This window comes from Antennarius striatus, chromosome 12, assembly GCF_040054535.1.
Source record: "Antennarius striatus isolate MH-2024 chromosome 12, ASM4005453v1, whole genome shotgun sequence".
In the NCBI taxonomy this organism is placed as follows: Eukaryota; Metazoa; Chordata; class Actinopteri; order Lophiiformes; family Antennariidae; genus Antennarius; species Antennarius striatus.
The window spans coordinates 2,068,511-2,096,427 of NC_090787.1; the positions used below are offsets into that span (position 1 = coordinate 2,068,511).

The 27,917-nt window shown below is 48.4% G+C and overlaps 2 protein-coding genes across 2 annotated transcripts; one reads left to right on the forward strand and one right to left on the reverse strand.

Moving 5' to 3' along the window:
- Positions 1-337: 337 nt before the first annotated feature.
- rbm44 (RNA binding motif protein 44) lies at positions 338-8,403 on the reverse strand. The gene is made up of 20 exons (XM_068330212.1): positions 8,112-8,403; positions 5,883-6,027; positions 5,473-5,579; positions 4,843-4,917; positions 4,712-4,757; positions 4,598-4,617; positions 4,040-4,245; positions 3,863-3,978; positions 3,334-3,730; positions 3,203-3,264; positions 2,981-3,118; positions 2,445-2,610; positions 2,330-2,364; positions 2,180-2,249; positions 1,962-2,064; positions 1,742-1,864; positions 1,464-1,531; positions 1,240-1,313; positions 798-1,002; positions 338-658 (listed from the first exon to the last, which is right to left on the reverse strand). The coding sequence occupies exons 1-20, from the start codon at positions 8,401-8,403 to the stop codon at positions 419-421; spliced, it is 2,688 nt and encodes an 895-aa protein (XP_068186313.1). The 3' UTR covers positions 338-418.
- ankrd44 (ankyrin repeat domain 44) lies at positions 7,908-27,712 on the forward strand. Its single transcript, XM_068328612.1, has 28 exons — positions 7,908-8,600; positions 12,770-12,853; positions 13,745-13,823; positions 14,106-14,176; positions 14,738-14,938; positions 15,234-15,321; positions 15,586-15,728; positions 15,989-16,201; positions 16,345-16,423; positions 16,501-16,615; positions 16,718-16,800; positions 18,210-18,273; positions 18,349-18,417; positions 18,497-18,637; positions 18,970-19,035; positions 19,454-19,565; positions 19,675-19,746; positions 19,840-20,041; positions 21,326-21,413; positions 21,511-21,628; positions 21,705-21,927; positions 22,094-22,181; positions 22,271-22,354; positions 22,474-22,619; positions 22,784-22,860; positions 22,989-23,071; positions 23,244-23,335; positions 24,131-27,712. Exons 1-28 carry the CDS (start codon positions 8,574-8,576, stop codon positions 24,391-24,393), a joined length of 3,171 nt encoding a protein of 1,056 aa, XP_068184713.1. The 5' UTR covers positions 7,908-8,573; the 3' UTR covers positions 24,394-27,712.
- Positions 27,713-27,917: the final 205 nt, after the last annotated feature.

Below are 27,917 nucleotides of genomic sequence, written 5' to 3' on the forward strand. Positions count from 1 at the left end.
TCAGTCAGGAAGTGGAGATCAAAGTGATGTTCTTGACTCCTGACTTCACTTCCTTACACGTCATCAAAGTGATCAAACATCCGGAAGTCAAGAGGCTCTCACATTGGACGCGACAAAGCCAAATTGTTTATACATGAACACACGAACATCTTTCGAACACACAACTCTACAAAGAAATACCGTCTTCCTTTTAAAACAAAAAAATGCGCTCAATGCAAAGCATCAATTTGACTTCCTGGTTGTAAAAGTGTTTTAAACAACTTTTCTAATCCACTAAAATTTTCCTTTTGGGTAATTTCTTTTCCCTCATTTGAAATAAAAAGTGTACCAATGGAAAAAACAAACAAACAACTAAAGGTGTTCTGATTCTCTGTCCGACATGTCCAATGTCTTGTCACACATTTTGAAGAGCTGAGCATTATTTCCTTATATTGGCGTTGGTGGGCTTAATAAGAAGCTCGGAGATCATCTCCCTGATGGTGTTGAGCGGGAGGCTGTAGAAGATGCCTTGGTGCTTGGCCCTCACTGCCATCAGAGCATCCACAATCATCTGCCTCTCGATGTCCGGGTGGCGTTCTGTCAGCTCCGCCATCAGAGCTTCGAAGCTATCCATAGTGCCGAAGTACTGTGGCACAAAGGTGTCCTTCGCAGTAATCAGCTAGAGCACAGACAGATTTTTTGTGACCAAGCAACACAAATATTTTATATCTGACAAAAGAAAACAGCCAGGGCTGTTACCTGATAGGCTGATTTTTTTTTTTTTTTGGACAGACTGAACATTGTAATCATCATTATACCTTCCTTTCCATTCTGCAGGATCCGGTCTCTGAGGTTTGTGCTGATTGGTCAGAATCCTGTGACGACCGGAGCCCTCTCATGTTCTCAGCAGTGGCTCTGTCCATGTGCTCCACATGCAAAGTTCTACCTTGTACATTTCGGCCATTCAGCAGTCTCGCTGCAGCCTCAGCAGATTGGGCTCCATTTACTGTCACTACGGCAACTCTGGAGAGTACAGCCAATGAGAAGGGCAGTTGTTGCGCTGACATTCATGCATCCATTAGGGAAGCTTTGACATAAGTTACTGCTAGAGAGTTTGATTTTGCTCAGGGACAAGGATGCATCAGGAATCCCTAAGTCTTGATAAAGCTGAGGAACATCCTGTGACTACTGGGTTTAGCAACGCAGGAATCTAATGCAAGACAAAACAGAGAAAAACATATGTGATATCATCTTTCTCACCTCAAATTATTCCTTGAAGCAGAGATGTTGACTTTCGAAACCTGGAACTTCTCAAACCAGAGCTTCACGTCCTCCTGGAAAAGAAAAATCTTGAGTCAAAGCCTGGACTGCCACCTGCTGGTCATAAAGAGACCATGCAGGCCAATAAAGGGAAAGCTACATGCACTCCAGGAACACTAGCATCACACTCCTGTCATGAGATACGAACGGGTGAGTCAACTTACCTCTGTGACATTAGCTGGGAGGTTGGAAACACACAGTGAGGAGCTCTGGGCCTCCTCCATGCTGGATTCTGGAGTTACAACAATTTAACCACTGAGGACTTCACCCAATAACCAATCAACTTTTAAAATGTCTACATTTGCATCTGCAGACAACAATAACACTGCAATGATTTACATCCAATGCCAGATGACATACTACTACCCTTTGAGCCTCCCATCCTGCGGCCGCCATGCTGCCAAGGAAATGTAGCAGCATCCACCGATAAACCTACCAGTACCTGTGTCTCCTCTAACCAGTGCTGGATGTTGCTCCATCCCAGTAGCCTCTGGAGGTCCTGAAGGTTCCAGGTCCTCTTCAGCATCGTACCACACCTCACTTGTGTTGGGCTCTTTCAATGCAGCTGATGTGCAAAGAAATAATCGGTACAGCTTTGGCTCAATCATCTGCTTCCTGGGTAATCAATCACCTGACAATATGAGGAATATTCACATGCTCACATCTCTGACGGTCTTCTGGCTTGTTTGTGTTTGTGATCAGATCTCTGTCCTGAAGGAGTGAAGCGGCGGCCCTCCTTTCGTTGATGATGTTTGTCTTAATCTCCTTTTCCGACAAAAGCAATGAAAAGCAGTTTTAATGTGACGACGACTACATGTCGAATCAGCTGCTCAAAGATCATGTTAAGGAACTCCAATGATGTCTCAGGGTGACGGGCTACCTGGCCTTTGGTGCTTTCAACACCAGGACTTTGACTTTCTTCACTCGGTGCATCATGTGACTCTTCAGAACTGTTTGACATCAGAAAAACCACAATAGTATTGAATAAAAACGCCTCATCTGCGCCTCCACTAGACACGAGTCAACTCACCCAAAAGGAATGTGAGCCAGCATGTCAGCAATGATCTAAACAGAGATGATGAAACACTTCTGTTATTACAGCTGTGACTGGGAATAAGACTCACTTCAGATGTCATGAGTCTCACCTGTGCAGGTATGTAGCTGGCTGCTGTAGTTAGCATGTCTGAGCCGACAGACAGAGGCTTGAGATGCTTCAGAGGAGCTCCAGCCAGGATCTGACCCTTCATCTCATTGTGATCATATTCCAGTTGTTCCACAAGACTGAGAGCGTTTCCAGGAGGTTTCTCTGGACTAGAGAGGCACACAATACGTCTCTGGTACATTTAACACTAGAAACATGCCACCACCTTTATTTGTCTCCGCAGAAGAGGCAATATTAGCAGAGAAAAATCTGATCAATGCTTTCATCATTCAAGACATCGGTGGGATGGATTCTACATATGAATACAAAAGATTGAGATGATAAGGCGCGACGTGTTGATCATATATGTGCGATGTTTTCAAAAAGGCAGTTGTCAACTAACTCAAAGAAGAAAATCAAATCAGAAAATGTCTCCAAAATGCAAGAGATGGTCAACTATCAATGATGGTTTGTTGTTTTCGTGGCTCTGATTGTTGTGTGTGTAAGCTATCCCATGACATGATGCTGATGTCTCCTTACATTACAGTGCACTGGTCGCCCTCAGCTGTAGAACAGAGGCTCAGGCACAGCTGTTTGCACATTCTGAACCACAGGGCCAGCAGGCACAGCTCTGCTTTCTGAGCGCGCTCACACTCCTCTCTCAATTTACATTCCAAACTGGAGAAAAAAACACAATTACAAAAATTATTTTTGAACGTTTAACATGTTAACGTAGGAGTGTGTGCCCAGCAGACTCACTACCTTTTCATCTTCTCTTGGTACTGCTCCGGTTCTCTTTTGATCATTTTCATTTTCATAAATTTCTGAATTGATAGAAAGGTTGTGTTACGCTGGAGCCACTGTAATGGCTGGACTCTGGTTTTTCATCTTACCTCAGCCACATAGTCCAGATCTATCATGCGGAGTTCGGTCATGACATTCTTGTCTGCAGTTCCCGGGTCCTCGGTCTGGGTGAAGGCTGACGTGTTCAGCGGTGGTTCAGTGTTGACCGTGACATCGCAGGTGGACTTTTCTGTTGTGTTGCTCTTGACGACACGCTGTTCAGACGTCAAGGTCTCACTGCTGACTGTTGCCGCCACATCATCAGGTCCGACCGGACCCGATGTGACCCCACTGTTGTGTTTCTTCACGTCCTCACTGGGCAGACAGGCAAGTATACTCATGTCATCTTCCATGATGCTGTAGAAGTTGTCGCTCGGATCTTCAGTGATTAAGGAAGCTTCATCAGGGTCCAGAGGAGACTTCCTCTCAACTGCTGGCCATTCTGACCTGTAATACGTTCCCTATATAAAGATTAATTCACCAAAAACAATGCAATTAAACAGTTTCATCGAAAATAATTACTTACACGTCAAGAAAAGCTTAAACACATACATTCCATCCTCTAATGCACATACTCACTGTGAAGGACTGAACTGATCCTGAGTCCTGAGGTCAGGCTTTCCCTCCTGTCTGTCGAGCTCCAGGTCCTTCTGCCATGATGGCCTTTCTTCAATCAGCTGCAACAGAGAAATATCCTGAGAAAAGACACAAAAACCTAAGACCAGTGTCAGAACTGTTCCTGTTCAGCACACATACGGGGATCGCTCTCTCTTTCTGCATCAGGGAGCTGCAGAATGCTCCTTGGCAGCTGTCCAGTAGGCCGCCCAGCTGTCGGCAGTGGGTTACTTCCTGTTGTGGAGGTTCCGGCGAGAGATCCCCGACATCGCCACAGCCGAGGGGAGTGCCAGCCTTCCCCATGATTTTGGGAAGAGTCTTCAAAGTGAGGTGATCCTGATGGACTACTAGCAAGAGAAACAAACAAAAACAAACAGAACTGTTAAGGTTGAACCTTCCGACCAAGATGTCTGTCTTACGTGCAGGTCATTTATCCATCCATTTTAAATTCACACGTGCTGCATGTCCCATCTTGCCTCATTAATAGCCAACATTTGTGGTTCTGGTTTGAATAATTAAAGTGAAAATACCTCTTAGGATCAAAGATGGACGAGCTAATAATTCTTATTTCTAGAAAAGAGTATGAGGCTGATAAGCTGAAAAGTAATCTAAATATGCTTCCAGAAAATAAATCTTTTTTTCTGTCTAAACATTCTTTTTAACACTTGGAACAAAACAGATTGTGACATTTTCACTTACGTTCTCCGGGCGCTGCAAATCTGAGAAGAGAGATTTTACAACAGTCACCACAACATAACTTCACCCATACGACGTAGCGTGTTATCAATCCACGGCAGGTACTGTGACACCTACGTCTGTACGGTTCTGTCAGGTGGCAGGACAGGACCGTCACTTCCATCTGCATCGTTCACAGATAAAAAGTGTCACTGAATATTCAGTTTTTAGACAACTATTGTGTTATCAGAGAAACGAAGGATACATACGCTTCACATAAACGTGAGTACTCGACAGCTCTAGGGCAGGATGTCTGTGCAGGAACTGCTGAAACCCCCCTTCATCTAAGAGAATCATTTCACGTATAAACATGGCATGCTGGAAGTCACACGTGTAAGGTTGGATTTAAAAATTCATATTTTCCTTGAGGAGGACAAACATTGAACAAGGAAAAAACCAAACAAAATCAACATGAATTTCTCAAAACATATTTCTATGATGGAAATACTGACGTTTAATCAATGAGAATTATAAAGTTTACATACCAAATAAGCAAAGCAGATATTTTTAAGGGATTCAAGTCAGCTGACCGAAAAGGACTTGCTTACAAGACCTACAACGATCCAGGCCTTGTAAGCAAGTCCTTTTTCCAGTGGGTGTAATTTAAATCGTGCACACGTACAAGACATTTATGTCCCAGTGATAAAAGGACAATTAAAGAAGAGGTTTTGTCAGAGTGATGGTTGGATGTGACTGCATGCAGACCAGAATAGAAGCAAATGAGGCAACTTTTCCTGAAAAACTCATTGATCTCAAGAATCTTTTGGCTTTATAGGTAGTAAATCCTGAAGCTGGAAACAAAACCACTGATTAACATTAACATCACTCCTGATGCTGACCTTGTATGATTTTTCTGTCCTCTGGAGACAAACACAGATACCAACCGAGCAAGTTCTGATCAGTTAAATCGAGATATGAATGACTGTTGACCAAATCAAACATAGATCTGCAAAAATACAAACAGCAGCTCTTGGTTAGTTCAAGTTATTGGTGGTTATTTAAAAGCAGAGTGAGAAAGTAGTATAAACAGATAAAAATGTTCTGACCTGTCCAGGTGGAATTTCCTACTTTTTTCTGTCAATGAGCAAAAAATAATAAAACTCCAGGCGACATTTGCATAATTGTGTTAAACATAGGTTAAATGGTATAATAATCAAGAAACAATCTTAGCACACAGGTGCTTAACATTTAAATATACTTAAAATATGAACACCTTGTTTTAAATGTCAGTATTTAGCGCGTTACTTACTTTGACCCTGCATGGAAATCACCGCGGCGGCGTCGGCGGCCACTGCGGGCCAAGGTGCCGCCGCCACCGGGTAGTTGTTGGTAGCGTATGCCGTTGCTGGGACCACTTGGTAGGGGATCAAGTATGGAAAGCTGGGCCACGGAGTCTGAAAAACATTTGCTGGTAGATGGTCCGCTGTTGTCCGCCAATTATAATTAGAAGGCCCCGCTGGAGTCCGACCTGCTGGGCCGTGTCCGCCCCCGCTCCACATGGCGGCCGGAGGGTCAACTTTATCGGCTAACCAGCTAGCACACGTGTCAAATCACCAAATCGTTCAATATGTATAATAATTATAAATGTTCACCTGTCGAGTCGTTATTATAACGTATTTGCAACAAAGATGTCAAAGTACCGTGAATAGCGGGATTCTGCTCATGCATTCCAGCAGCGCTCCCTTCATTATAATGTGGCCCCAGCTGAGGTGTTTGTCTCCTTATAAATAAGATGCTGAAAGTAAATTGGAAAAAAAAAATCAACAGGGACCCTCCTGAAAGAGTTCCTGATAATTACTGTAATGAAATTAATAGATTATGATCAGAATATTTGTCACACATTCAGTTTAATCCCAGAGCATGAGATATTTAATGCTGTAGTTATGAATTAAAACTGTTGAAAAATCACATTAGAGATGTATCAAATATAAGATAATTGTTTTAGGCAAATGCATTGTTCAACCACCTCATCTATAAGCGACAGTACAAGCTTAAACACGGGGAAACTTTTTTATAACTAAGGAAAACAACCTTCATTTACTCCCATTTCATCAAAGCAAATGTCTATAGTGGCACAACAATAACTCACAGGTGCACCTTCATCATCCGTGGATTCAAAAGAAGTCTCTTCTGGCCCGGGCAAATAATCTGCATTCTCATTATTTTAACATTTGCATGCATATAATATATTTATTAAATTTACTTTTAAAACACTTGGTTCGCTAAATATGTAATGATATACGTTAGTAACAATAATAAAGGTTGATGAGTTTCTTATTTAATGAAAAGTATTATTTCAGGCTGACCACAAAGTCACAGATAAGCGGTTTAACATATTTGGGTGCAGCATGTTTATGATGAATAAATATTAAATATATCTTACTGACAATGAATTATCAAAAGTTAAAAGTCGATTTTACACTTTCTTAAATTTACAGCACACAAATGTGGTGAAGAAATTATTAGAAATGATTTATTCAGGTGAGACATCACATTTTATCGTAAATATATTAAGATGAAGGATTGTAAGTAAGCTCTCGCTAAATGGATATAATGTTAAATTCATAAAACACAAATGCGTTGAAGCTGTGATGAGAGAATCGTTACTGAAACAAGAGAAGAAGAGGAAGAAGAAGAAAAAGAAGAATGGAACTTCAGAGGAAGAAGAGGAGGAGGAAGAGGTGCTGCGGGCTTCTCCTTATTATGATCCTGCGGAGACAAAACAGCCTGATAAACCATCAGGAGTGTGGCATGGGGGCGATGGGGAGCGGGTGTCCTTGTGCGGAATGAGCTCATTCCTGACGTCATGCGGGTGATTTAAGTGTGACGTCATGGGGGCCGTGCGGTCTCTCTTCTTCCAAACTCATGGCGACTAGAGTTCAGTCAGAAAGCGTGCAACAGATATCAGAGGGGTGTGAAACAGGGATGTCGGGAACACAGATCGTTAAATCCGTGTGTGTGTGTGTGCGTGCGTGTGTGTGTGTGTGAGCCTGATGACATTTATGTTTTGCTCATTATTGCTCAGCCTGTTTGTTTGGAATGAAAACAGACGCGATCACATTTGGTTGAATGCGTCAGATGTTCCCATTTGAAGCCTGTGTTGTATCTTTATCTTTGAGTCGTTTTTGTTGAACGTACAGTTTGTACTGATCCTGTCGTGTTTGGTGGCTCCCTGTTATTGCACACGATACTAATATCCGCATGTTAAAATGCAAGTACGGGCTGGTACAAAAAAAACCCCCCAAGAAAACAGAAGTTGATCATAACTGCACAAACTAAAATACTTTATTATAATGATTTGACTTTATCGACTAGCAGTGGCGGTCGGCGTCCACTAGGGGGCAGCAGCGAGGAGGTGCAGCTCGTCGATGCTGAGGAAGCGTCTCCTCCACTCCCGCATCAGAGGAGGACACACACACACACACACACACACACACACACACACACACACACACACACACACACCGACTTCCTGTACGATCTGCGTTCGGATGAGTCCGGCCTGGCTGCCTCTCCGTGCGGCTTGAGGCTCCGCACACCGGGGGAGGAGGGACGCTTTTGTAGGCGGCGTGCGCCTCCAAGAGATGCTCGGACTCTCCGAGAAGCAGCAGCCATAATAAATGAGGATTGTTCACGCCGGTGGGCCAAGCCGTCCCCGCTTCTCTGCTTCCCGGACGAGAGTCGAAGCGGCCGCCTCTGCTCGGCGGCGTCCCCGCAGATAGCGTCAGTGGAAGCGGGGGGCTGATGGTGCTCGCCCCGGCCTTCGTCATCATCCGCCGCCTGTGCGACTGCTAGGAAGCGCAGAGAAGGCAACCGCGGCGGGGTGGGGGGGGGGGCGGGACCGGGAGGAAGGAGCAGAGGAGTTGGTGGCGCAGCATCGCACCGTGGATGGTGCCGCGGTGTCGGCGGGAGTGGGCGAGCAGCCGGAGCGGACCCGGAGATGGCTGTCCTCAGGCTGGCCGATCAGGTAGAGCCGCTAGCCGCCGTTAGCTTAGCATGTGAGCACACAGCCAGCGCAGCTTCATTCTGTTTGTGGTACTAAATGTGTTATAACGTCACCACGGCTTCGTGGCGTCCTCTCCCGGGGGTGGTTCGTCCACCGAGGAGAGAAACGTTTCCCCCCCCCGTGTGAAGACGCTTCGTCAAGCCCCGGATCACCGCGTGAATCCGGGTCCTGCTGTCGGATACTCGGTGTCCCGTTAAAATGAGGACGGGCCGCTTCTCAGCCACTTCCTGATGTACACCTCCGCTGGGCCGCTCACCGACATGTCCCCGAGATTGAAAAAGTAGTTCGAGCTCAGCGCGTCATTGTGAGTCCAAATCGGATTCAGATGCGTCATGAAGTCGTCTCTGAATTCATGTGACGGTGACAAGCCCACGCATCCTCTTTCCGATCGGCCAGAAACACTCGCAGGAATAAATATATGTGTAATTTCATAATCTCTAATGTTATGGAAGACTGAATGGATTCATGTTGACAACAACAATACAAACAACAATCATGAATGAATGAATTCATCATAATGAAAATGGAATTTGTCACAACTGAGGGTTTCTGAGGCATAGCCTACAAATTGAATAAGTATTAATGTGTAATTATATAACTCATAAACATATTGTTATTTTTAATCATGATTGGACTGTTAGTTTTCCAGATAATCACACAAATATAAAAAAAAAGTTGCAATTTTGATGGAAGAAAAAAAAAATCCAGATCTTGATTTTCATCTGGTTTGACACAAGAAGTTAAGAAATTTTCCACATCCAACTTTCAACACGTCTGCAAATCAAGTTCTTTGCCTTGGCTTTGATTGGACAAACTTCAGACTGGGTGATTGATTGATTGATTGATTGATTGGTGTCAGAGGTCAAGACCTGTCGACCTTCCAGTGGTTCCTGTTCGTTCCTGTCAGAGCGAGGATCGCCCTGCAGGTGTCTGAACTTGACTTCGCCCTACTTTCTCTCCGGTTTTAAGATCCATCGCGTTCCAAACGAAGCAGGTAAATCCGATCCCGATGACGTGGCGCCCTCCGAACAGGGGGTGGTTGTTAGCTCCAGGCAGGAGAGCTGCTGTCTGCCGGTAACACAACTTTGAGGGGCTTCCTGTTTTCAGACATGTTGATAATGCTTGTTAACAGGACGCTTCAGCAGCTCAGCAGTACATACGTTTGCCTCTGCTGCCTTCTGTCATGTGCTGATCAGGAATGTGTCATGTGACAATCAGCTATTATTAACCCGGGACAGTAAACCAGTTAAGTTATTTTACCTGCAGTGAGGAGGTTTTGCATTAGTGCCATTGTTCAGAGGTCAAGGGTCACGCGGGTTTGTCTCCACATGAGCTGGTATAAGGTGCACATTATCCTGTGGTTTATTCTGGAGGTCCGATTCCTCCAATCAGAACACCACCGACTCTCAGGAAGTCGTTGACTTCCTGCCGCTGTCTCTGCTGTTTGTGCGTTCGCTTATCTGACTTCCTGTGTTCCTCTGCTGCGTCCTTAGAGGTTTCCTCTATTGTTTCCTCTGTTTGAGGCAGGTGAGCTGGTCTGTCTTTCTTTCTTTTCACATTAGAGGTAGATGAAGGGGGAGAAAAAGAGGGTGGAGGGGTGTGATCGAACACATGACTACACCAGACGTGTGACGGGACCCCGAGGGGAAGCAGATGAAGCGGCTGAGGAGGTTTGTCACCTCAGGCTTCAGAGGAAATGAAGACGTGGCTGCAGAGGACAGGCGTCCCTTTATAGAGGGACACATGAAGCAGGATGTCCACATGTGTGTGTGTGTGTGTGTGTGTGTGTGTGTGTGTGTGTGTGTGTGTGCGTGTGTGTGTGTCGTTTATGTATTATTTGTGTGTATTTGAAATGTAAACAGATGTAATCTGATGAAGGGAAATTATGTCAGATAAGAAGAGAGAATCCTGAAAATACAACACTCTCTATGACCCCTCCTCATGGGACCAGACATAACGCATTATAATGCGCTCGTAACGCAGTGGACGATACGCTCTGAAGCCGTGCATAACCTGCAATAAAACAGGTCTGGCTGACACTGGACGAATGCTCTTTTAGAGGTTATGATCAGGAGGGTTATTGATGATGCTTATAATGCATTATAACTACCACATGGATAGCATCATCGTGCAGCACGGCGTGAGGGGCTGGGGGAGGATCGAGGGGTGACACGCTTTGTCTCCTTGACGGTTGATCTCATCTTTGTCCTTGTCGCTGTCCGAAGAAGAGGAGGGAATCTCTCCCTCTCTGGTCCCCTTTGTCACAGCCTCATCACCGTGACGACGGGCTGCTGCCAGCTGGGATGTGGCTGTTTGCAGACTGCAGAGAATCCCCGTGTGAATGCGTGCTGGCTGCATCTTCCTCTCCACGAACGCCGGTGGAACCCGCATCGCTATCCCACACATGAGTGAAACCGAGCTGGGCGCTCAGGCGCGGGGGGGGAGATGGCGAGGATGCTGACACAGCTGCCTCCTCAGCCAATGAGGACCTCCGACCTCCCTCCGCTCTCGCCCACACGTCGCCTATGCCTGACGATGGAGGCAGATACTCTGTCTCCATCGGCAGGTGGCTTCATTGTGAAAAGACGTGTTCGACCAGGGGACGTCATCCGTGATGGGGTGTAGGGGGGGGGCTGGTCTCTGGTGCTGCCTGAAGGGGGCTTTTGTCCAGTTCTTTGACCTGTAATGGATTCATGTGATGTCAGACTCAGGAGAGAAATCGCGTTCTGGTGAAATCACACCAAAATCCGACGGGTGAGGGTGATGGATCAGGATATTTCAAGTTACACCGTCTGAACCTCCCAGTTCCCATATTAACACCCCCACCCCCCACCCCAAGTAACATTTTGTTTTAGATCATAATTCATATCAAGAGAATTTCGGTTTCCTGCCGACGTGCCGCCGGAATCGTTCTCGGATGAGGAAGTGGCGACGTTTCGTTTCGGGCGCGTGGGTTCTGCTTTTGAAGCAGAAGTGAAACGCCGCGGTTTGGTTCCTCGGCCTCCTTTCTGAGAAGACACGGTGCAACAGGAAGTCATGAAGGGAGGGGGGCAGAGCCGCACAGGAAATGAGAGCTTCGCAGACTTTCAGCATTTTGTGTTGAAGTCATCAATGTGGAGTCTACGTCAAGAATTCAAGGACTCAGAACACCATTGTACTCGAATACAATCCCTTTATAAAGGAGTGGGTTATAGATAATAGATAATACATTTATAGATATATTTCATCTTGATCTGTCTCTTGTGATTCAATTTGAAAGTCCATGAAATTCCACATCGTCCTGATTCGTCAAGAAGGAAATGAAGCTCAAATAGTGAAGCAACAGTTTGATCAAGAGCTTTTTTTGTTGTTGTTGTTTTTTTATGCTTTTAAAATGTCTCTAAAATCTGATGATGTTCATTTATCACAAGCTGACAAGCTACCATAGCAACCATGGTCACACTGGTTCCACACGGTCATTTATTGATTATAGGTTATAGATTAATGTTGTTGGCCTCAGGCCTCATTTTTTTTTGTTCTTACTCACACTGACCCGTGTCCCACTGATAGATGGTGTGTGTGTGTGTGTGTGTGTGTGTGTGTGTGTGTGTGTGTGTGTGTCCTCTCTTTACCTTCTATCCCTGATCTGGAAGGGAAAATAAGGGCTTCGGTGATGTGACCTTCACAGAGCGTTCCTCACTGAAGGTTTTGTCTCTGCACAGATATTTTATTTTATGACCTCCATAAAGATTTTTCCAGAAGTCGACAGGAAATATTTTGGTCCAGGATACGTTGGAGGACATTATTGGATGCAGCACAGAGTGGGTTACGCTCCCATAGTAGTCCTCTGTGCTCTGGCTTTTATAAACACAGCAGTTTAAAGTCAAGCAGCTGCTCACACACACACACACACACACACCACGTACCGTGGGAAGGATCATTCCTCTGTCCTCTTGCGTAACGACCAGGAAATGTCCCCCTGACATGTCGTTTTGTTCATTCGCCTTCTCGTTGAGGAACGCCTCGCCGGTTCAGACCGCTCTCGTTCACCATCACGTGCGAATGTTGCGTGTTACCTCTGGTGGTCACGCGTGAAAAGGTGTTCCTGCTCCTGAACGTGTTCCTCATCCTCTTCCTCCTCCTCTCACCAGCCTCCGCTCATCCAGGCCATCTTCAGTGGAGACCCTGAAGAGATCCGTATGCTCATATACAAGTCTGAAGACATCAATGCTCTGGTGAGAGCACACACACACACACACACACACACACACACACACACACACACACACACACACACACTTAATCATGCTTTATCATCTTCTCTAGAAATGTTTTTAAGACGCACATAAAACACTATATTATGTTAAAAATTCGATCGACATAAAGGTCGTGTAAAGGTCACGTAAAGGCTGTCGCTCGTAGATGACATCATCGTTTGCGCTGAGCATGCTATCATGTTAGCGTGTTAGCCCCTTTATCCAGCTGGTTTCACCGCGAGATGGTCAGATGGACTCCTGACTTTGTTGCGCTCTCGCTGAATTTAAGTCGATTCCCAAAACTGTGCCTTTTTTTTGCGCGGAAAAGGTCCGAGAGTTGCCATGGTAACAGCAAAAAAATGGGAAACTTTATTCTACTTGTTGTTGATGAGGCTCGTTAGCTTAAACAGCTTTTATGAACATCTAAATCCTTCTTAGACACTACTGCCCCCCCCCCCCACTTCCTGTATGACCCAGCACCCAAGGATAGGGGGTGGGGGGTCATGGGTCAGGAGTCAGTAAAGGCATGTGTTAGATGTAGAACATGTCTGGGTGGTGCGTCCCACACACTGTCTTTGTCCCTTTGCGTGGGTTTTCATTGGCTCATCCCTGTCACGTGACCGTCGGGTCATCGGGCGTGTTCGCTCACCGGGATGAAGGATGGATGTGTCGACACATCAGCTCATCATGGGTGAACTGAGGGCCTTCCTGGGGGAGACGAGAGCCTCAGCTTCTCGTCCGAGCGGCTCAGGAAACATTTCTCCGTTAAATCACCATCACATTGACCTTTGAACTCCATTTGAACCTGACCCAGCGTGTCTGTTGGTAGTTGTACCAGTGTTCCGCTCACCTTCTTGCTTCCTTCCTCAGGATACAGAGAAGCGCACGCCGCTGCACGCGGCGGCCTTCCTGGGCGACGCCGAGATCACGGAGCTCCTCATCCTCTCTGGTAAAATATTGTTGTTTGCAAAAAAACTTAGTGGGTTCAACAATCAAACATGCAGTGCAGCGTGTCACGTGTAACATGACGTCGCCCGAGTTCAAGATTATAACGATTTTAGAGGATCAGATGAAAGAAATCAGATGAAAGTGTGTAACGGCGTTTGCTATTAGAAAACAACCAATCAGAGCCCTTAGACTGATCCGTCATTTCATTGTTAGCTGTGGTTTAGCATCAGTAGCTAACAGTTCATCAGCATCTTGTCTGCCCCCCCCCCCCCTCTCTCTACAGGGGCCCGGGTCAACGCCAAAGATAACATGTGGCTCACCCCTCTCCATCGGGCGGTGGCATCTCGGAGCGAGGTGAGCTCACACACACACACACACACACACACACAGTGTAATCAGCGTGCTGACAGCGGTGCAGTGGAGCCACACCCCTTCATATTTGAGCCTCTGGCAGCATTCCTCCACACTCTGCATGCTCTTCTCAGGTGGAATGTTCAGCGAATGTGTGGAGCAGCCACATCAAACAGGTAATTCAGCATGTCTGGGATGTCTGGCGTCTGCGTGATGGGGCTGAGCTTTTGTTGGCTTCATTGATGAGTCTATTTGAGGGGAGTACAGCTGGGTGAGAGCCTACGCTACACCCAGCTGGCCAATCAGGGCGTAGCTCTCGTGTAAAGCGAAATATGCGGAAGTAGCTGGAAGTAGTTTTATTTTCATAAGTTGGAGTTTTTTTGAACCTTAAACGTTTCTGATCGTCCAAACCCAGGCTCCCTAATTAGAAAGCTGCAAATCAGTTCACTTTAAATCAAGTAAGACATCCGATCACATGACAGGTCACATGACAGATCGGCGCGTTGCTCTCAACCAGAGATCGCGGTGAGTTTAAACATGAAGGCCACTCTGATTCCTCCTCAGGAGGCGGTGCGAGTGTTGATCCGCCACTCCGCAGACGTCAACGCACGCGACAAGAACTGGCAGACGCCGCTGCACGTGGCGGCGGCCAATAACGCTCTGCGATGCGCCGAGGTCATCATCCCGCTGCTGAGCAGCGTCAACGTCTCGGACCGCGGCGGGCGTACCGCCCTGCATCACGCCGCCCTCAACGGCCACACGGAGGTATGACGCCCGTCGGGGTGATTAAGTGGGTTGTTGTGTTTCACGTGGAATCATTCACAAACATCCCGAGTCTAAAGTTAACAGCGAGCGGTTTCATATTTCTGAAGCTGAATGGGCCGACTCTATTTGTGAAACCTCCAGAGTGTTCATGCAACAGCTGAGCCAAATGTATTTACAACACTGTTATATAAAGATCACACACACACACACACACACACTGTGCCCCCCCCCCACACCCATAAAACATGCAAACATAAATACACTCCTCCGTCTTATATCTGTCTTCCTCTGTCAGATGGTGAACCTCCTCCTCGCCAAAGGAGCCAACATCAACGCCTTCGATAAGAAGGACGGTCGGGCGCTGCACTGGGCAGCTTTCATGGGTGAGGATGGCACAGAGATGGAGTTCAACGAAGACGCGTCATGAAACTAGATCCTGTTCGGTCCTCCTGAGTAGCGGGAGGACCGGTCACTCCGTTGGTTTGAGATTAAACATCAATTAATGTCAAAAATATGACGACAGTACGTGAGGCGGAAGGAACACACACGTCAAATCTATAGTTCATAACTCACAGGTGATACTTCCTTGTCTGCGTTTTGTATTGATAGCGCGGTTGTGTTTGTGTGCTCCGGTGCGCCTCCTGCAGGACATTTGGATGTGGTGCGTCTGCTCGTCAGTCAGGGGGCGGAGATCAGCTGCAAGGACAAGCGAGGATACACACCTCTTCACACGGCGGCCTCCTGCGGACAGATTGCCGTCGTCAAACACCTTCTCAACCTGGCTGTGGAGGCGAGGACACACACACACACACACACACACACACACACACACACACTAAAACGCATCTTCAAGACGTTAAAAACCACAGCGGCGTCACGTCACCTGTGTTGTATTAGACAATGTGTCTAATCGACACGTGGAAGAGGCGTGACGTGTAACATGGCGTCCCGTGTGATGTTTGGTTACCGTAGCAACGCTTTTAAAGATACACAAAGACAGAATCAGCGTGCACACCCCCCCCAACCTATCTTGCTTCGCTCTGACAACAGATCGACGAGGCCAACGGTTTCGGGAACACGGCGCTGCACCTCGCCTGTTTTAACGGTCAGGACGCCGTCGTCAGCGAGCTCATCGACTACGGCGCCAACGTGAGCCAACCCAACAACAAGGGCTTCACGCCGCTCCACTTCGCCGCCGCTTCCACGCACGGAGCGCTTTGCCTGGAGTTCCTGGTGAACAACGGCGCCGACGTCAACGTGCAGGTACGCACGAGCTGACGCAGCCGTTCAGGTTGCTGAAAGATCGGCGGCTCGACTGCGAGCGGTGTTGCCATGGAAACCTTCAAACGTGTACAGGTTGAGAAGATGTCTGATTTCTGCTGTTTTCCTTCCCGTCCCGTCTCCAGAGCCGCGACGGGAAGAGTCCTCTTCACATGACGGCGGTTCACGGACGCTTCACTCGCTCCCAGACGTTAATCCAGAACGGTGAGTCCACTCAAAGCGTTCTAATCCCGAATGCACGCTTGTGTATTTCCCCCCTAGAAATAAACATTTTATTCCAGGTGGGGAGATCGACAGCGTGGATAAGGATGGCAACACCCCTCTCCACATCGCCGCCCGCTACGGTCACGAACTCCTCATCAACACGCTCATCACCAGCGGGGCAGACTGCACCAGGTTGGCGCTTTGAGGGACAAAATAGGTGTTGACATTTATTTTTTTTTGAACAACGACGAGATCACCATGACGATCGCTCCTTCTCCTCGTCTGTCTCTGAAGGCGAGGCGTCCACGGCATGTTCCCTCTGCACCTGGCGGCCCTGAACGCTCACGCCAGCTGCTGCAGGAAGCTGCTGTCCTCAGGTAACCAGCCAGCATGGATCTGTGAGCAAACTCATCAAGTCCCGCAAATATTTGATATGTTACACTCATTCAAAACTGTGGTATACGTATTTATTTCATTTATCTATAAATTGAATGAGTTTGAAACGCAATCTATGTCCCAACGCGACAGAACAGACAGTAAACAAAGGTGGAGAAGAATCTGGATCAATTGTTTGCAGATAAACTCATTATTTTTGGATTCTTTTGGTCTTAAACGTAACGACATGAGCATTCCTGGAGTTCATTCAGTCGCAGCTGGATTGTTTTCCTCCACAAGCGCTCATATTCAGCTCAGAGCAAATCCAAGTCACAATGTTCCAGAGGAGGACAAGGCCTCACTGATGAGACCAATTCCTTCTGGGTGGGGTGGGTGGGGGGGTCGACTCTCCTCATGGAACATCAACCTACTGGTTGAAATCTTCTCTGCGTCAAACAACTCATTCCATGTGTTCGGTCGGTTTGGAACCGATTTACTGAAACTGAAGTGACATCCGGAGCCAATCCGGATCCGGTTAAGACGACTGAACACGGGGGTGGGGGGGGCGGGGGGGCAGGATGACGCTGGGCTCCGTGTGTCTCTGCAGAGTATCTGTGCAGAACAAAGGAGTCCTTCAGATGGGCTCCGGCCCCGTGCAGCTGCAGCGTCGCGTCTGGTCACGACAGCTTTTGTGTTCGGATCACTCTGAGCTAAATCCAGAGTCCCCGTCGGCGACGCATTCATCCGGAGAACGGGGGTGCACTCATCACGACCCCCCCACCCCCCGCCAAAGCACCAGAGTCAGTTTGACTCATGTTCCCTCCACTTGACGGTCCTGTTGTTACACTTGTGATTTTTCAACACGTTTAGAAGACACAGGAGGCGCTGACATCGACGCGAGAATGCGACCTTAACGCCTGGCCTCACAATGCAGCCTGTAGTTTACTCACTGTCTCCATGGCAACGTTGCTACTACGTATGCACAGCCTCGGCTTCACTGAAACTTGGGGTTCCAATGATTGAACCCTGACGGTCGCTACGGGACAATGTGTTTATCTTTATTTTGAATGACCTTTGCCTCCCGTGTGGGTTCACAAACTGTTCTTACAAATGTATAAATTCACCTTCCTCCCCCTGTCATGGATTTATAAATAGATTATTTTTAGTATTAGTGACCATAAACTGTGACGTAAAGAAGAATTCCTGGATCCGCCCCTTCATCTGAATCCAGTCCAGGAAGCAGATGTGACCTCTTCCTGCTGAATGCGGTTGGAGATGCTCCATCTGACCCGGTTGCTTCACCTTCCACCACCAGACTCCTCCCTCCTCCCTCCTCCTCCTTCAGCCTCACCTCACCTCCCGTGTCTCCCTAACCTTCACTCTCTCTCCTCTCTCTCGGTCCTGTCTGCAGGCCTCCAGATAGACACTCCTGACAGCCTGGGGAGGACGTGTCTCCACGCCGCCGCCGCTGGAGGGTGAGCCACGCGTCGGAGCTGAGCTGTAAACGTTTCATTAAAGGTCACTGAAGTAATGCTGCTCTCTCTGCGCAGGAATGTGGACTGTGTCAAGTTGCTCCTGAGCAGCGGGGGGGACCACAACCGGAGGGATACCTGTGGCAGGTGGGGGTTCACATCACGCCACGCGTGATCGAAGGTTTTCTGCTGACCAGCTGACGCTCTCCTCCGGTTACTCCCCCAGGACGTCCCTCCACTACGCAGCCGCCAGCCGTCACTATCAGTGTCTGGAAACTCTGGTTTCCTGCGGTACCGCCATCAACGCCACCGACCAGTGGGGGCGCTCTGCCCTGCACTACGCCGCTGCCTCGGACCTGGACAGGAGGTGAGGTGTTTTTTGAGGTCTGGTGAGGAGAGAAGGTCCACATCCTGCTCCTCCTCACACCTCTGCTCTGTCGTTGCGCTGAAAATCTGGGGGAGCTGTCTGCCGGGGCTGGATTTAGAAACCTGATGGCCCCACACCTCTGTGTTTCCACGGTAACCAGAGGTGATACCGAGGTGATAGTCATGCACGGCTCCAAGATTAGCAGCTCCCCCCGGGTTCCCGATGCATCGCACAGACCTGCATCTAGCATTGACCCGCTACCGTAGGCTGTTTAAACTCCATCCTGCTTCACCTCCAACTCCCCCCCCCCCACACCCATCTTCTCGCCGCAGGCGGCGCGTCGCTCTGGAGCCAGAGAGCGAAGGAGTTCAGGCAGAGAGGGAGAAAGAGGCGGCGCTGTAAGTCCACCGAGGCAACACGGAGACGTGGAGCAGCGTCCAAACACACAAAACACGCCTTCGACACGCAAAACATAAGAATCACTCACGGTCTCTGTTGGATTTGACGTCAGGTTTTTAAAAACGATTCGTTTTTCTACAAGGTGACGCCGAGATACATCACGGATGAGACCAAGGAAAGGGATGAGAGTCAAAGATATTTACAGCTCTTTTTGTTTTACTTCCAAACATTTATTTCTAATATGGAATCAATTTTAGTAAAATGATTTCATCTCACATTCGACGTTTACCTGCTGCGGTTTAGCGACTGGCTTTTCTCTGTCGCTGGATTATTTATTGACAATTAGAAACACGCGTGACATTCGAGCGTTACGTTGATGACGATCTGCTTTGCGTTCATCTTTAACGCGTGTTCCAGATGTTTGGAGTTCCTGCTCCAGAGCGGAGCGACGGCGTCCCTCAGAGACAAACAGGGATACAGCCCCGTCCATTACGCCGCCGCCTACGGACACCGACACTGTCTGGAGCTGGTCAGTCCACACGTGTGTGAAGTGGTTCTAATGAAGCGTGTGTGTCGTGTTAGTGTGTGCCTGCGCATTGTAGATGAGGCGTGTTGATGTGTGTCGCTGTGACCTGCAGCTCCTGGACCGAGACGACGGTCGCCACGACGACCCCGAATCACCAAACGCCAGGAGCCCGCTGCACCTCGCTGTGAGACCCAAACGATGAATGAATGAATGAATGAATGAATGAATGAATGTACGGCGCTCTGACGGTGTTCTAACGGCGTCCCACCCCCATCAGGCGTACCACGGCCACGCCCAGGCCCTGGAGGTGCTGCTGCAGGGGGAAACGGAGGTGGATCAGGGCGACGAGACGGGGAGGACCCCCCTGGCCTTGGCCGCCCTCCGGGGCCACACGGACTGCGTCCACACCCTCCTCAGCCAGGGGGCGTCGCCGCTCACCACCGACACCCAGCACGGACGAACCCCCGTCCACCTGGCAGGTGGGTGCAATGTGGCCGGAAGTATGTGGACGCTGTGGTAGCCGTCTGCAGCGGTTTCAGTTCAGACAATTCCCAGGAAGTAAATGAATACGACAGTGTATAAATACTGATGGCTCAGCCAAAAGAAAAACTAATTTTATTTTTAATTCACATTTTTTAACCTTTATTTCAAGTTTTTTGTTGGTTTTTTTGAGAAATACACACTTAATAAAAGCACAACAAAACCTCAGGATTATCTCTTTTAAAATCTCAGAGCGACAGACATGATAATAAAATGTACAACTTATTATTTTTCATGACCGGAACAGAAAATCCCTTTTAATGTCAGACATTTAGGAGAGAATCAAAGGGACAGTAAAGTCAAAAGGAACCAGGTCAGTATTTGAAGTATATAATTTAAAAAAAAGGCTTGGTGTCATATTAATTTATTATTATTATGATCAATGGGGACTTAGAAAAACAAAATTTATCATAAGTTACGGAAGTGACGCAGTTATAGATATCACGGTGAATCCATATCAGCGCCGTTATATAAAGATACAGCAAGCGACACGTAACGAGCCGACTATCACATTTATTTAAAAGGTTATCATCTAAAATCATGTCATCATCATCAGATACTGAGGACGAGTCCCCAGTGAACCCACCTTGGGGGTCATTATCCCAGATAATTATCACCCCATGTATGCGGGTGACCTGTCTATCATTTTTGATATTGTTCACTTTTCACAAGTGCCATAATCCGGTCATAAAAACATTTATGCAATACTTCCAGTCGCTCCAGACATTAATTAATTATCCACTAAACTTTGGGAATTCAGAATAAATACTACGGGCTGTCCGAAAATGATCTTACCTTCGAATCTCCTTGGAAATGATCCGGGTGCTGATGGCAGATTCTCGTATCTTTGGTCATTTTGACCTTGTTTATTCTTGCTCTCCATTTCCTTCCAATCTCTCCCATGTGACCATGTGACCATGTGACCAATGGACACAGAAGCTGCTGCAGCAGATTGTAAGGTTTCCTGACCACAGGGGTGATGGCAGACATCAGGATTTTTTTTTTCCTTCTATTTTTCATGACAAACAAAATGTCACTTAAAAATGGGTTTACTGTCCCTTTAAACATCAGACGTCAGCAAAAACAATGATAAGAAGCTTCAAGTGCTTTTATCAACATTATTACTGATAGAGTCCTATGAATGTGTATTCATGTGACGACTATATTACTTATTGACCGTTATATTGACTTGTATTCATTGATTGTCTGACCCCTTCCTCCAGTGATGAACGGTCACACGACCTGTGTGCGCCTCCTGCTGGACGAATCGGACAGCGCCGACATCGTGGACGCTGCTGACTCTCAGGGACAGTGAGTGATCCTCGTTTCCTCTGCTCCTGTTGATCAGCGTGTCGTCTCTGTCTGACCTCCTGCTCCTCCTCCTCCTCCTGCTCCTCCTCCTCTGCAGGACTCCTCTGATGCTGGCGGTGGCAGGAGGTCACGTCGACGCCGTGTCGCTGCTGCTGGAGAGAGAAGCCAACGTCAACTTGACCAGTAACCACGGCCTGAGTGCTCTGCACCTGGGGGTGAGCGTCGGGCCGTCCCTCGGTTTTCTACCTGACTCGGGTCGACCGTTAACCCCCCCTTGTCTCCTCTCCCCAGCTGCTCTGCGGTCAGGACGAGTGTATCCAGTGTCTGCTGGAGCAGGAGGCCTCCATCCTGCTCGGCGACTCCAGGGGGCGGACCTCCATCCACCTGGCGGCGGCCAGAGGCCACGCCTCCTGGCTGAGTGAGCTGCTCAGCATCGCCTGCTCCGAACCGCCGTCCCCGCCCCCGCTGAGAGACCACAGCGGGTACACGCCTCTGCACTGGGCCTGCTACTATGGTCAGTCACACACACACACACACACACACACACACACCAAGTCTGCTGCACCTTTTTTATAGATAAGTCAGTTTTTAAGTGATTATTCAAGATGATAATAAAGATTGTGTGTGTGTGTGTGTGTGTGTGTGTGTGTGTGTGTGTGTGTGTGTGTGTGTGTGTGTAGGTCACGAGGGGTGTGTGGAGGTGCTGCTGGAGCAGAAGGGCTGTCGCTGTATCGACGGGAACCCGTTCACTCCTCTCCACTGTGCGGTGTAAGTTACACAAAAAGAATTGAACACGGTGTTCTGAGTTACTGAAAGGGTTTTAATCAATCAGGTTTAATCAATCTATAATCAATCAGGGTGAACAATCATGAGCCCTGTGCCTCTCTGCTGCTGGAGGCCATGGGATCAGACATCACCAGCTGCATAGATGCCAAGGGCAGGTAGGTGTGTGTGTGTGTGTGTGTGTGTGTGTGTGTGTGTGTGTGTGTGTGTGTGAGTGTGTGTGTGTGTGTGTGTGTGTGTGTGTGTCTCATCCATTGTCGTCCCTCCTCTCCGGCAGGACTCCCCTCCACGCTGCAGCGTTCTCGGGTCACGTCGACTGTGTCCAGCTGCTGCTGTCCCACGATGCACCTGTGGACGCCGTGGACGAATCGGGTCGCACTTCACTGATGATGGCGGCAGAGAAGGGCAGAGTTGGAGTTCTGGGTACGGCGATGATGATGTCGTTTCGTGGAGGTCGCCTTTGGAGATGATGTGAACGCGTACACTTGTGTTTGTTTACCTGTTTGTTTACCTGTTTGTTTACCTGTTTACCTGTTTGTTTACCTGTTTGTTTACCTGTGTGTTCATGATTCTGTCCTGAACTCCAGAGCTGCTGCTGACCAGCGCCAACCTCAGCCTGACGGACAAGGACGCCAACACCGCCCTCCATCTGGCCTGCAGTACCGTAAGTGTCCACTGGGGGCTCTGTCCCCCGTGTCCGTTGGTTCAGATGAAGCTCTGTCGGGGGGCTCGACCCCCCAGGACTCGCTGCTATCGTGGGCCCAGACTCACGGTGACTCCTTCTGCTTCCAGGGGAAGGAGGACTGCGTGTTGGCCATTCTGGAGAAGCTGTCGGACACGACGCTCATAAATGCAACCAATGCAGCGCTGCAGACGTGAGTAGCGGGGGGACTGGATGGGACACGTTCGTCTCCCGTGTAACCGAGGCGATGGACGCTGACCAGAGATGTAGCATCTGAGCTAAAGGCGTTAGCACGCAGCCCAGCTCGATGGCATCGCTGAGCAGGTCGATCGTTACGTCACAAACCGTCTGTCCGTCTCCGTCAGCCCTCTCCACCTGGCGGCGCGAAGCGGTCTGAAGCAGGCGGTGCAGGAGCTGCTGTCCAGGGGGGCCAGCGTCCAGAAGGTGGATGAGAACGGTAGGTTCTGGACCCCCGCCTCCTGTGGGGGGGTGGGGGTGGAGACTGTCTCCACGCCGCGTGTTCTCCAGTCCGGCATGAGCTCAGATATCTAGATGTTTAGTCCACGTGTGCTGCATGAGCTCGCCTTTCGGGGGGGGGGGGTCCCCACCAGTCAGAGAGGACGCCTGATGATTGGTGAAACACCCATCAGTCAAACCATCTGTTTCCATGGTTACACGGTTGGATTTGGCCTCCTTCCATTGGTGGATTCCACTCAGACGAAGGTGAACGTAAAGTTGTACTTAAACCTTAGACAGTGGGGACCCCCCCCCCCAACACCCCCCCTCCAGCTCAGCTGTGTATTTGTTTTAACTATTATTGGATGTTACTCTTCTGTTGTCCTCGTGGTCTGCCCCCCCCTCTCTGTTTGCATACTGTCAGCTGGCTGAACACTAATGGAATGCTGCTCCGTCCCCCCCTTTGTCTCCTGCTTCGCCTCCCCCGCTTCAACCACGTCCACGTCTGGCTCTCCCCCTCCGCTCCCTCTCTCTCTCTCTCTCTCTCCCTCCCTGTCTCTCTCTCTCTCTCTCCCTCCCTGTCTCTCCCTCCCTCCCCTGTCTCTCTCTCTCCCTCCCTGTCTCTCTCTCTCTCCCTCCCTCTGTCTCTCTCTCTCTCCCTCCCTCTGTCTCTCTCTCTCTCCCTCCCTGTCTCTCTCTCCCTCCCTCCCTGTCTCTCTCTCCCTCCCCTGTCTCTCTCTCTCTCTCTCTCCCTCCCTGTCTCTCTCTCCCTCCCTCTCCTGTCTCTCACCCCCAGGTCTGACCCCCGCTCTGGCTTGTGCTCCTAGCAGAGAGGTGGCTGACTGTCTGGCTCTCATTCTGGCTACCATGATGCCTTTCTGCTCCCCTTGCAGCTCCGGAGCCCCCTCCCCTGGCTCCCTGCTGAGGCAGCTGCCCCACCAGGTGAGTAAGGGCCCGGGCAGCGCCGGCCAGCGGGGGCCCCGCAGCTCTAGGAACCCCTCCAGACCCTCCAGCGAAGGAACCACCGAGAACGATTCAGAGGATTCGGAGACCTTCTGACCCCTCCACACCTCTGCCCCCCCCTACCTCCACCTGTGCGCCCGAACGTTTGAGCACCCCCCCCCCCGGAAAACAATGCAGTTTTGTGGGGGTGCACTATTGAGAAAGAAGGGTAGACGCCTGTGTGTGACCCCGTTTGGGTCTGGATCTTGTACAGAATGGTTCTCCAGGGTGGAGAGCATTGCAGGGCACCGCTGCCCCCCCCCCCCACACTCACGGCTACAGCTGCTGAAGAAGAGTTTGATCAGCGGTCACAATCTGCATGCCTGTGTGATTTCCACCACAGTTTGGACTCACAGGTGCTCACATCCCAGCGGACCGGGGTGTCCGGTCCCAGCACGGCGCTGCCGCCCCCCCACCCCACCCCCCCGAGACTCGACTTGTCTTAAAAAAAAGCCATTCCTAACCGTTTGTACAAAAAATGAAGTAGATGTTAAGGAAGCTGAGTGTGATTTTAACCTTTTTATGGTTTTTCTGCTTGTCGTTGTACCAAATATTTCACAAACAAACTTTTTACCGGGGAGGGGGGGGTCACCACAAGAAGTGCACGCTGATTTTAACCGAAGCACAACCCCCCCCTTGATTCCACTGCAAAGCCTTCAACAAGACGCCACTCAGCAGGAGACAGGAAGCGAGGCGTGGGGACATCTCCCTTCTCTTTACGGTTCACGGGAGAGAGGAAAGAGAGATGCAACGCCCCCCCCCCCCCCTCAAACTAAGACCCCGTCCATTTTGATTCAGATTCAACTCACAGATGCCAAAGCCGTTGGAGGCGACCTGAATCTGCAGGATTCCTCCTGCTTCCTGCAGCACGTGGTCCCACAGGGCTCCCCCTGGTGGAGCTGACATGTAAATACCCTGTGATTGTTGTGGGTGTCACACGGATCGAGCCGAGTGACAGAAACCCTCGTGAAAATGTGAACCGTAACGATGCTAAGGACTGAATGAAAACCTAGTTTTAATTTGCCCCGGGACAGATCCGCCCTGTCCGGTGAGTGAAGGTCAGGTCAGGATTCTGGGGACTGTCTCTTTAAGAGGACCCAGGAAGTTCTGCTCTTTGTCCTGGTAATAATAATAATATTAATAATAATAATGCTAGTAATAATCATAGTAATAAGCGTGACTTCTATGAAGACGAGTCCCGTCTGTCGTCCGGTTCCGGGTGACCCCGGGATGTTAAAGCGAGGATGTGACGCCGGGTTTGGGGCGCACCCACCGGACAACAGGGTTTGAGCCGACGCGAATCCAGGCTGAGAGGTTTATGCATTTTATCCGACGGCCTTTGAAGGCCTCATGCACTGCTTGTGGAAACCCGCTTTCCTCCTGGCTGCAAAACGGCGTGAAGCGAGGAAGAACTCCTGCAGGTCATCCTCAGCTCATTGATTTACGGTCAATCACATGATGGTACACTTACTGCCAGCACTTAAATGTACAGTAGGACACTTGTGGGCCTTAACCACTGTCCTCCCCTCTCCCCTGTCTGTCACCCCCCCCCACCAGCTATGTGCCATCATCTCTTAACGTGTCCAGTGCCTTGATGTCTGTTCATTTTCCTTTACGACTAACATTACGTGGGTACCTCCTGATCTCATTAGAGGATCGGTTCACCCAAATCACTGAACATTCGTTTCCGGCTTTCATGCAGCTGCGTCCAGGTTTTTTTTCTTAAGACTTCAGCCAAAAATATAAAATATTGTCAAGAAGTTTGAAACAAACAGGAAGCGGTTAGAGGGAGACGGAAGTTCCACTCCAGGATTCCCACTTCCTGCCTCTTAGCTTTAAGCAGAATTGACCTTAAAAAAACAAATAAAAAAACCTCAAATCAGCCCAGCTAGATATTGATAGTGAACTTCTAAACATTCAGTCTTTAAAATGACTGACGTCTTTGTGTTATTTTTAATTACATAATTCATGGAATAATAAATACTATCACCAGTGAAACTGAGATTTTAATTGTCGCAAACTTCTGTTTTTCTTTTAAAAACCGAGGCGAGCACCTAGAAAGCCTGGACGAATAAAACCAACTCTGAAAACTTAAAGCAACATTTCACCCATAAATGAAAATTCAGTCATCTAGTTGCCCCTGTGCTGACGGGGTGGAGTTTCTTCCTGAGCTTTACAGTAAGATGGGGTTGCTGCATTCTGTTAAAAATAAAAGCAAATGGGGACTAGTTTTCAAAAAATAAAAAACAATAGCAATAAAAATAACGTAACACTGGTACAGCATATAAATGCCTCCAGAAGCACAGAGATCTTTTATTTTTATTTATTTGGACCCTTTTCAAAGATGAAATCCTCGTTTTAGCCTCTAAGTTCACTTGCATCCTTGTCGAGGCGCGCCAGCTAGAAAACTTGAAATCATTCTTCATCGTTCACACAATACGTACGTATTTATACACGTATGTAAATCGTATACGTAGGCGAGTCGTAGCTATCGCATGCACCTGACACGACGAGCTTTGAGGCTGCAATGCGGCTTCATCCGAGGGTGGGATCAGTTATTGGAAAGTCGGAATTCTTTTCAGTCATAACAGGAAGTAGGCGGTGACTGGATTTTATTTTCTGGGTGTCACAAAGAAGGTGAACATGTTCAAGTGAATGCAGAATGCAGGGTGTCTCGCTTAGATGATTTATTTATGATTTCCTTGCTGTCATCAGATCCCATGAGATGAACCAAACCCCTGTCATCACTGATGGTCTTTAAAACGGGTCACAAAATATTTAATAAGTTCCTAAAACTCCCTGCGATGTAGTTTATGTGTTTAGTTCTTTTCCTGCAGCATGCTGGATGTTTTAGTTCTGTAGTTTTCTTCCCGTCACATTGACTGTAGTCATTTTTACACAATGTTCTACTCATGGTTTTGGTTCTTTTTGTGGGTTTTGCAGGCAGCAGGATGATTTTGGATTTTTCCATATGTAATCTTTTGAGTTGTGAGAGTGTGTTAGCTTAGGTACTGGAGTGAAACTGAACTGCTTTTGTACATAATGTTTAAAACAAAACAAAAAAACAAATCCCAGAGCACAAACAGACGTCTCCAACCTACCAGCTGGATAACAGAAAGCTCTTACGTTGTGTGTGAATGAACTGATCCGACCCGTTGTGAAGCGGAGATGATAAGCACACGGTTTCAGCCCTTGCAGTCTGAAGCCCCCCACCAGTGTTTTGATTCCACCAGGAGACGGACCTCACCGGTCCCGACAATCCTGATCGTCAGGCGTCTGATGATTCTCGCGGTTCCTGATGCAGTACGACGCGCCGAGGCTGTTTGTCAGCTTTGTTTTATAGAAACCATGCAATTAAAAGATGGGTTTAAACTCACTGTTGTGTCTTGTGTGAATCTACACATCTTCCACAATCCTACGAGTCACAACCAAAGGCAACAGGCTCCGCCTCCCTGTGCAGGTTTTTTTCAGAGAAATGTGTTTGTATTTTTGTGGTTTTAAGTTAAAAATTAACTTAACTTCTATGCCAATGGGATTCTGGGTAAAATTTGTTACACTCGATGCAGCCCATATGTTATAAT

Coding starts and splice junctions, on each gene's coding strand:
- ankrd44 (XM_068328612.1), top strand. CDS start 8,574: ATGGCTGTCCTCAGGCTGGCCGATCAG. Junction 18,638..18,969: donor GCCTCGGACCTGGACAGGAG/GTGAGGTGTTTT, acceptor TTCTCGCCGCAG/GCGGCGCGTCGCTCTGGAGC. Junction 22,182..22,270: donor ACTCCTCTCCACTGTGCGGT/GTAAGTTACACA, acceptor ATAATCAATCAG/GGTGAACAATCATGAGCCCT.
- rbm44 (XM_068330212.1), bottom strand. CDS start 8,403: ATGACGAAGGCCGGGGCGAGCACCATCAGCCCCCCGCTTCCACTGACG. Junction 4,918..5,472: donor GGACAGAAAAATCATACAAG/GTCAGCATCAGG, acceptor TGATTCTCTTAG/ATGAAGGGGGGTTTCAGCAG. Junction 2,365..2,444: donor CCAGCTACATACCTGCACAG/GTGAGACTCATG, acceptor ATCTCTGTTTAG/ATCATTGCTGACATGCTGGC.